Raw genomic sequence first — 10,203 nt, forward strand, 5'->3', positions numbered from 1 at the left:
CTTCAGCCTGAAGACCTACGCTAGCGAACACCCCACATCTGACCCCGGCACTCTTCAGCCTGAAGACCCATGCTAGCTCCCTATCACCCCAGCTTCCAGCGCCACAGAAGACCCTTCCTGTGTGGGCTAGCAAACATCTGCAGACCCTCCTCAGTTCTCTGCTCCAGCCGTCTGCATCTCTCTGTTCTCAGAGCGGTCTCTACGCCTCCCAGCCCTGGCTCACAGGAAGAGAAAAATCCCAGCTCTTAAAAAACAAAACAAACAAACAAACAAACAAACCTTCCTTAGACTGGAGGGATAGCTCAGAGTTTAAGAGTACTGGATGCTCTTCCAGAGGTCCTGAGTTCAATTCCCAGCAGCCACTTGGTGGCCCAGAACTGTCTATAATGGGATCTGGTGCCCTCTTCTGGCCTTCATGCATCATGCAGGCAAAATGTTGTATACATAATAAATAAATAAATCTTTAAAAACCAAAAACAACACAAACCTTCCTCTCCTAGAGACACATTTTTTGTTTTGTTTTGTTTTGTTTTGCTTTTTGTTTTTCGAGACAGGGTTTCTCTGTGTAGCCCTGGCTGTCCTGGAACTCACTCTGTAGGCCAGGCTGGCCTCGAACTCAGAAATCTGCCTGTCTCTGCCTCCCAAGTGCTGGGATTAAAGGCATGTGCCATCACTGCCTGGTGAGACACACTTTTGAGTCCCCCTTTCTGTCCCTCAGTGGTGAGCCAGTCCCAGCCAAAGCCCCTAGATTTCACTCTAGGCTCCTGTGCCCCCTCCCATACCCCTCTACTGTTCCCTCCTCTCCCCTGCCCTCCTGGGAATTCAGGGAATTCAGGGAAGCCACCCAACTTGTTCAGCAAGAGACCCCCACGAGGTATGAGACAAGCAGCCCCAGGCTGGGTGGACACAGGGAGGACTCCCTGGAGGAAGCCTTGGAGCCCTACCTACTGGGACCTCTCCTCCCGACCTGTTCCTTCCTCAGCCTCCGTGCTCCCTCCACAATGCTCCCAGGAGCACAAGACAGAGAGAGTCGGAAGTCAATTACTCCTCTGTTGACTTCCGTTTCCTTGAGGGGAATGGAGTATGGTGGAACTGAGCCACCATACACCATCTCTGACATCCCCCTGCCTCAGATTTCTTCTGTGGCTGTTAATAACATCTGCTAAGTATCCGCCAGGCACCTTACTGGAACCAGACAAATGGGGTTTCTGAACTCGGGGAATTTTTGTTTTATTCACGACACTGACCAATGCCTCTGAATAAATAGAGGCCACCACAGTCACCTGCTGTTTCTGTCCCTCCTGCCTTCCAACAGGGCGAGGAGTTAGAGCTAACTTAAAGAAAGAGGACAAGGCAGGCAGAGGAGCAAGATGGCAGCTCACAGAGCCAGGACCACACAAAGGGAACCTTTCTCATTGTCCCATTCTGAGCGCATGTGTGAGACGTGAGTTGGCTCAGGGTCACCATTGTGGGCTGCTTCCAACGGACCTAGGCGACTCCTTGTCATGGCCACTCTGCCAGCTTCCTTGCTGGCCAGCTGTGAGCCGATGACCCTGGTGGAGCCGGCTACATGTACCCTCACGTCTAACCCCTCAACCCCAACCTTGGCTCTCCAAGTTCCCCCTCCCCACAGGACTATCCCTTTACAACTGCCCTTTCCACCGAAGGATCCAGACACAAATTGTACTTTAAATTCAATATTGGTCATTAATATTTCATGATTACAAAACGTTAAAGATAATGTCAGTGGAAGGCGCGTCTGCATGGGAAGGATGGATGACTCAGAGGTTCGGGAGAGAGGAGCCAGCATACTAAGTGGGCCCAAGCCTTTGAGGTAATCCGGCGTGACAGGCGACTGCTCCGGCTGAGGGCGACATCCTCAGAGGGGCTCGCAGAGCGCTGCAGCGTGTATAAATATTTCCCCTCTGATCCTTGTCACCTCTTGTTTGTTCCGCCTGGAAGCAGGTGGGGCTGTGTGACCCCTTGCTCATCCCTGGCTGCTTCTGAGGGAGCCATGAGGGACACCTCGGCAGGAGGACACAGGGTCTGAGGGTGGAGCCAGTGGGGGGCTCTGCACCTGGGCTCAGGTAGACTTCTGGTGTGAAGGATCGGGGTCACCTTGGGCTTGGGTGCACTTGCTCTGTGGACTGGGGCCTCAGCTTCCTCCTTTGTGAAGCAGATATGGCAACTCTCCCTTCATTAGGGATGGCTTGAAGGTGGTGTGAGTAGGGGTGACACAGGTTGTGTGTGTCTGTGTGTGTGTGGTTGTGAGTTCATGTGTGTGTTTATGAGTTTGTGTGGGAGTGTGTGTGTGCATGTATATATGTTTGTGAGTTTGTCTGTGTTTGTGTGTGTATGTGCATGTGTGTATTTGTGTGTATGATTATGAGTTTGTGTGTTTGTGTGGGAGTATGTGTGTGCGTGTGCATGTGTTATGTTTGTGAGTTTGTGTGTGTATGTGCATGTATGTATCTGTGTGTATGATTATGAGTTTGTGTGTTTGTGTGGGAGTATGTGTGTTTGTGTGTGTATGTGCATGTATGTATTTGTGTGTGTGTATGTGTGTGCGTGTGCACATGCATGTGTTATGTTTGTGAGTTTGTGTGTATGTGCATGTGTGTATTTGTGTGTATGATTATGAGTTTGTATGTGTATGTGCATGTATGTATTTGTGTGTATGATTATGAGTTTGTGTGTTTGTGTGGGAGTATGTGTATATATGTGCATGTATGTATTTGTGTGTGTATGTGTGTGCGTGTGCACATGCATGTGTTGTGTTTGTGAGTTTGTATGTATGTGCATGTATGTATTTGTATGTGTATGTGTGTGCGTGTGCACATGCATGTGTTGTGTTTGTGAGTTTGTGTGTGTATGTGCATGTATGTATTTGTGTGTGTGTGCGTGCACATGCACGTATGTTTTGTCAGAGACTGACGTTGCTGTCTTCTCTGTGACTCCCTGCTTACAGGTCAAGGCCGGGTCTCTGGCTTGAACTCAGATTTGCCAGTCTGGCTAGTGTAGCTAGTGCTCGTTCTGGAGGTTTCTTGTCTCTTCCTCATGAGCAACTGGGATTACAGGTGGCTGCTTATGTGGGTGCTAGAGATCAAGCGCTCTTCCCACTGAGCCATCTCTCTAGCCTTCTACCTTACTTTTTATTACGTGTGTGTGTGTGTGTGTGTGTGTGGTCAGGGGACAATTTGCAGGAGTTGTTTCTCACCTTCTACCACGTGTGTCCCAGGGACTGAAGTGGGGTTGTCACTCTTTAAGGCAAGTGCCTCACCCTCTGAGCCATCTTGCTGGCCCTTTCCTTTTGACACAGGGTCTCTCATTGAACCTAGGATTTGCCAATTCATCTAGGTTGGCTGGCCAGTAGCTTGGTAGCACCAGGAATTTGCTGGTCTCCACCTCCGGACGCTGAGTTTAAGCCATCACGTTCACCTTTTATGCAGAAACTGGGACCTGAACTGGGGTACAGTTTTGTACACTGAGCCATCTCCCAGCCCCAGTGCAAGAAATGCGACCAGGACACAACACAGGGAGAGCTGAGCTCTGGAATAGGACAGGCCAGGAAGGGAAGGGCGACTTTGTCTGACTCTGTTTCCTCATCTACATATGGGGGTCACTGTAGAACCAACTCCTTAGACAGGACACCCAGGGACCTCACCCCTGTAGAGGGAGTGGCCTTCAGTGGGAGAAGGAGGAGCCAGTCAGGGAAACATTAAATGAAGACTGTCTGACCGTGGCTGATTTCTCTGCACTGACAAGAGGAAGCGCTCCGTTGATTAGTACAGAGGTGAGGCGTGGGCAGGTAGTGTGGTGGGGCCGGCAGCTCAAACAGAGACACCTCAAGCTAGACTGTAGCCACCCTGTCCCCTTAGTTAATCTCTCTCCCACACCTGTGGTCAGAGGGGGTGAGGTGTAATAAGTCCCCAAGAGCAAAGCAGAGAGGGAGGGAGGCCATGCAGGCACCAGACTTGTGTAGGAGGCGGGCCTACAGGTGAGAGCAGGAGGCAGACCTACAGGTGAGAGCATTGCGCTTAACCCAAGAAGGTTCTTGCTAGTAGACTGATGTCCAATGGGTGACAATCTACAGGCACCTGTGCCTGGCAGCCAGGCCTGTGCCTTCTCTGTCCCGCCTGCCACGGAGCCTCTGTGGCAGCAGCTGCCTTGGAGCTGGGGAGGGAGGCTCAGAAGGTGGAGGAACTCTTTCCCCCCCAAGTCCAGCGCTACTTCCTCTCCAGCCACCTTTGTTCTCTCTTCCAAGCGGAGGAGGAGTGGATTCAAAGGCTCGCAGACGCCGCGCTGAGGGCTGAGCCGGCTTTGTGTTTTCCTTTAAACTGCAGTTGAAAGAGACTAAGGGAACTTCAGCCTAGGGACTTCCTCGGCCCTGCCACGGGCCAGCGGGGCCTCCGAAGTGGGAGGAGGAAGAGAAAGCGGGCATGGGGAGGAGGGGGAGGCCAGCTGGAGGGCTTCGGGGATAGGGGTCGGCTTGAGCCGCCCTCAGGCTGAGACTCAGAGATTAACAGGATCTCTGGGGTCACTCGAGATGCTTCCTAACAGCTTTCTGACACGGCCCGCAGAAGTGACAGGCACCACTGGAGAGCAGATGCAAGCAGAGGAGACCTGGCTGGCTTTGGCTGGCTCTGCCCAGGTACTCCACGAGTCTCCTCCTCCCGCTCCACTTCCACAGCCTCCCTTCCTTTCCCAGCTCAGACTCCGCCTACTCAGTGGCTCCAAGCTAGGCCCTCACTTCCGGAAACTCCTAAGCTTAGCCAAATTCCTTTAGTGTTTTTGACCTCTGGACCCTTACGCTCCTGACCCTGCTCCAATCAGCACCTCTCTCACTCTGCCCATCAGCAAGCCCCGCCTCTGCACCTTCAACTTAACACTACAAGGCAGCTTCTTCTTGCTCCCTCTCTTTCTGGTCCAGCCTGGGCTATCATCCCCTCCCCCAGCACTGTTGATTCGGCCAAGCTCCCGACCTCCTCTCAACCCCCTGTCTATTCCAGAGAGCATCACTCTAATGCAAGAGGCCCTCCCCATTCCGAACTCTGGATACAGGAAGCCCAACCCACCCCCACCAGCGGTGAACCGCTCTGCCCTCTCCAAGTATTTTGGCTTCCTACAGTTCCTCTAACATACCAAGCAACTGCCACCCACCCCAGGGCCTTGGCACAGTCCGTTCCTCCTACCAGAGATTCACCGTGCCCTGATCGTCCTGAGGTCTTTGTGAAAAGGTCTCCTCAAAGTAGCCTTTGCTACAGAGAAACAATGCCAGCTCTCTTAGTTTCCTTGGCCCCACCGTTCCTTTGGAGCACGTCACGTGATCTGACATACTAAGCGCATGCACCTTTGACTCAGCTTGTGGCTGGTCCAGTTCTCTCCTGTAAGGGCAGGGGCTTCCCCTCCTTTGTGAGACCCTAGGACAGAGCTAGGCCTGTATTAGATGTTCTGTGAATGGGAAGAAAGTCGGATTCTACACTAGCCCTTTCTTGGGGGGCTTAGAGAGCCCCTTGATCTTCTGTCCTGGAGATCTGATTTTGCCACACCTATTCCCAGGTGGACTCTTGCCTAGTTTTTTTATTCTTTGCCCCACCTCAGCCCCGCCCCATGTGCTTTGACTGACACTTCAGCCTTTGCTCTGGCTCAGCCATGATTAGCCCCGCCTATTCATTTGGGCTCCTCTCCCCACAGGACCCAACTCACCTGCTTCCATGGCCAGCACAGTAATGTTGTGCCAGCCGGCGGTTTCACGGTCCAGCCCCTTGCCAGTCACGATGGCGCCAGTGTCCGCATCGATGTCGAAGATCTGCTCCAAATCCGAGTCTCTGTCAATGGCGTACCTGAGTAGGGGGCAAGGTTGGGCTGATCAGACGGGCCCAGTGCCAGGATCCTGTGCCCACGATCTCCCTCATTCACCCTACTCCAAGAGAGGGACCGACCCCTGGAGACACAGAGCAGGGTGGAAAGTGATCTGGCTTAGTGTCTCCTTGGAGCTGTACCTGATGGATGTCAGGGGCAGGGGCAGGGGCCCTTGCAGGGGCTGGGGTGCGGGGGGGGGCAGGGAATGGGGCAGGGGCAGGCATCCTGAGTCTTAGTTTCTTTGGATGGTCAGCAGGGCTATGAACTTGTACCCTACAGTTATGTGGAAGGCCGAAGACCACATTCTCTGGGACAGAGTCACAGATATCTCTCTCTGCTTTCTTAAAAAGGAGAGCTCACAATTGGGCTTCATGGTGAGAGGGGGACTAAAGAGGGTGGCAGAGGCAGCTGAGGACTGACTGCTCAGGGAAAGGCAAAGGTTATAAAATGGCTGAGCTGGAAGTGAGGAGAGGTATTTAGAACCAGGAGTTGGGGTTGTGAGAATTCTGAGCAGAAGAGAAGGTAGAGGCACCTTAGAATGTGTCTGGAACCATGTGGACCCCAGACCTAGGGCAGCTGAGCCTAGCTTGGGAGGGTCTGAGACTGGCCCTGCTCCTCCAGCCTGCACAGCGCTTTTGCTAATCTGCAGCTTTTCAGTTGCCGCGTGAAAAAGCCCTTTGTTCCGCCTTCTTCCCAGGCCTTTGTGCTTCGGCTCTAGGCCTGAAAGGCCCGTGTCCAACACATGTCTCAGGCGGCGGAGGCCCAGAGAGGCCCCGCCAGCGCCCGCCGCCACTTCCCTCACTGATAACACAGGCGGAGGTGCCTTGGCTACACACAGACAAAGGCCTGGCATGCAGGCAAAGGCGCATTGTGCAGCCAGAATAAAGCAGCCAGGGAGGGAGGGAAACCCTTGCCTCTGCTATTCTCTGCAAACCCAGAGAGGGAAACTGAGGCCCGGGGAAGCGATGGCTGCAGAGCTCAGAGCCTTGAAAGGTGGCCTTTGGAGATGCCTGGGCTGGTTATGTGATCAGCATCTCTCTGGATCTCAGTTTCCCCATCTCTTTCACGGAGATAATGGCGCCTGCACAGGTCTGAGCGTACTGTGTTGGCATTTCCCGTCACTCGTGTGCCCAGTGTGACCTTGAACCAGTTTTCCACCTCCTTAGTCTGTTTATACATCTAATTCAGAGGCATCTGGCATCCTGGTGTGGACTGGGTGAACTGAGGGGAGGTGATTTCCTGTTTGCTGTTGGGGGCGGGGCAGAGGTGTGTGCCACAGGCAGAGTTGATTTTTTTTGTCTTAATTTTGTTTTTATTTCATGTGCTTTGGTGTTTCGTCTGAATGAATGTCTATGCGAGGGTGGAACTGGAGTCACAGACAGGTCTGAGCCATGTGGTTGCTGGAAATTGAATCCAGGTCCTCTGGAATAGCAGCCAGAGCGGCTCTCAACCACTGAGCCATCTCTCCAGCCCCAGCGTGGATTTTAAAAAGTGTGTGAATGTGCCTGTGCTTCTGGGGCCACCGGATGTCCTTCTCTGTCATTCTCTACCTTACTCTCTTCTGACAAAGTCTAAACCTGAGCTCGCTGCTTTGCTGTGGAGGTGTGGCACATGACCACACGTGGGTTTTTCCATGGGAGTGGAGGATCTTGAACTCCCCCTTCCCCGCCATTGCTGCTTCCTGTTCTGGATTGCTGAGTATACTGCCTTCTTGCCCCTGGCTAGCCAGGGATGCTGACCTGCAAGTTCAGACTCCAGCTGACCCCATTTCCTTGGCCTGCATCGGACACTTCTGAGATGACACTTGCCAGCCGTCCCCACCCCCTGCTCTGCCCTTTGTGACCTAAGCATCAGCAAATGCCTTGTCTGGGTCACTCGGGGTTGTAAGAGAACAGGACCCTGCCAGACATCCCATAAGCTGCTGTCATCACCCCCACTTTGCAGACAAGGATACTGAGGCTGCCCGGATAAACTCTCGTCTGAGTGTGGCCGATGCAGGCTGCGTCACACACAAGGCAGGATTGTTCTTGCCAGTCTGAGTCCCAGCCTTGAGCTCATCTTCTCTAGCAGGCCTGGTCTTTCTTTACATTAAGGTGCATGTGGATTAGCCCCACTCCTCTCCACTGAGGGTGCATAGTTACTCTGCTGTAGGCTTAGACCCTGCACCCACCCAGAGGTGAAACTCTAGACCCAGAATTCTTTGGGGCTTATAGAACTAACCAAAGAAAGCCCCGGTGGATGAAGCTCCGGTCTCCTGGGCCCTATCCTGACCCTGGCAGGCATTTGCATGGGAGAGGGGTAAAACAAGACCCTGGGTGTGGCTCAGCTAAAAGGAATCCGGGAGAGCCCTGCCCCTCTGCAGATAGAGGGGTAGAGATGGAGTATTGAAGGAGACAGGACTGAGGGGAGGTGGTTTGATATTTGTTGTGGAAAGGGAGTGAAGACACGTGACAAACTGTGGAGGGATGTGCCAGGGCAGAGTGAATTTTTTTTTTTTAACGTGTGTGTCTGTGTTTTCCACTAACCCATTTAGTTATGACCTCATCAATAAATTTATCCTTCAATGAAGTTAGCACCCCTATAATCCAATGCCTCTCCCTCCTCTCCCTCCTATTGTTTTCCTCTTCCCTTCCACCTCCCCCACTTCTCTCTCTCCTCTTCCTCCCATTTCTCTCCATTGCTCCTCCTCTGCCACTTCATTCAGGGTTTTTGTTGTTTTTGATCCTCTTAGGGGGGGCATGACAGAGGCTGGAGCCTAAGAATAGACAGCTGTCCCCAAAGCCATGGGGGTAGGGACACTTCAGGGACACCATTAAGCAGTTAAGACTTGAGCCACAGGCCTCAGCCTTGGCTGGCTGGTGTCTAGCAGTGGGAGTCAGTGAGTGAACGAGGGGGTGGGAAGGTTTCCTGTGTGGCAAGAACTGCCCGTCAGGCAAGGAGGCTGCTCTGGCTCCTGTGCGTGCACAGGGTCATGCGTCCTGTCTGAGTTGTATGTTTGTGGTGTGATTGGGAGTGTGTGTGTGTGTGTGTCTGTGTGTGTGTGTGTGCTGAAGCTGGGACAGCAAAGTCTAGAGCATCCTTGGCTCCACTCTGGCTCTGTGACCAGGCCCTTGACCCCTGGACAGATCCTTCCTTTGAGCCACAGTCAGCACACTGTACCAGGCACTCTCCTAGGAACCCGTTTCATCTCTCTGGTCTAGGGACACATAGACCTTCTGCTTGCCTCAGGACCCTTGTACTTGCTGTTCTTCCTCCCTGGAATGCTATCCCTACATCTCGAAATGTGTCCCCGGGCCCCCTGTAGCTCCCCAAGCTTCTTCATAGCCTCTGTCAGTACTTAATAACTGTTGATGTGGGCAGGATCCTGCCTTAGCACATGCAACAGTGGCTCTCAGAAGGCCTGAAGACCCTTCCCTGCTGCACATAGTCCAGCCCTGGCCTTGCTTCTCAGGTCTGAGCCCCACCGTCAGGGAACTCTGCCCTGGAAATGCCCTTGGCTGAGTCCCCAGGCCTGGCTCTGAGCTGTGCAGAGGAAGCCGGTGAATGTTTGCCGTGCTAAATTGGACTTGTCTCAAGTTCCCTGCGGGCTCTTCCACATCTGAGGAGCACCAGAGAAGGGGCCCAGCTCAGGGAGATGAAGGAGGGTGAGACGCTGGTTTCAAAGTCTGTCCCTTCAGTGGGGATGAAAGAGAAGAGGGAATGGAGGAGGAGGGCGGAGAGCAAAGCAGAGAGGAGGGAGCCGCCAACGGGAGCACTGACCCGACTGACCGCCCCCTCGTTCGGCTCCCCTGTGATGCTTACAGAAGCTGACCTGCTCTGGTCTCCAGTTTTCTGACAAACAGGGGTGACACTGCCCTTTCTGAAGAAGGCCGGGGCCAGCCAGAGGCCAAGCAGCATTTAAAGGCTATGCCTGGTGGCAGGGAGGCGAGGGGCTGTGGCTGATTCCGGGCTTCTGCTTGGAGGATGAGCGCCCACCCTATCTGTGAGGCCCTGGCGCCTTACTCCTTTCTGTAAGCTGCTGCCACAGGCTCATGATAATCTGCACAAACACTCCTGCACTTTAGTGCCCGATCCCTGACCAGACCCAGAAGCCTAGCTCAGGTCTATCCCCGCTAGCTCCAAGAATTCTTCCCAGATTCCTGGGGCCTTGGGGCCTGTCTCACTCTGACAGACTACGGTAGCTAAGGGAGATGGGATCTTTGGATGTCATAGGCTAGGGCTGTTGTGTGAGGTTGTACAGGGCGGGCCTGGCATGGTTCCAAGATAGAGGACTGTCAGACCTCAGAACCGCACAATGCAATCCTGACCCCCCCCCCCTCAACCATCCCTCGGAGCTCAGCC

General features: G+C 53.5%; 1 protein-coding gene across 1 annotated transcript in view; it reads right to left on the reverse strand.

Moving 5' to 3' along the window:
- Positions 1 to 10,203, reverse strand: part of Cdh22 (cadherin 22) — a 125,255-nt gene that overhangs the window by 18,943 nt on the left and 96,109 nt on the right. The window contains exon 8 of the mRNA XM_031372744.1: positions 5,707 to 5,843. Coding sequence (XP_031228604.1) covers positions 5,707 to 5,843 — 137 coding nt within the window. The remainder of the gene's footprint in view (positions 1 to 5,706; positions 5,844 to 10,203) is intronic.

Source organism: Mastomys coucha, unplaced genomic scaffold (genome assembly GCF_008632895.1).
Source record: "Mastomys coucha isolate ucsf_1 unplaced genomic scaffold, UCSF_Mcou_1 pScaffold15, whole genome shotgun sequence".
Lineage (NCBI taxonomy): Eukaryota > Metazoa > Chordata > Mammalia > Rodentia > Muridae > Mastomys > Mastomys coucha.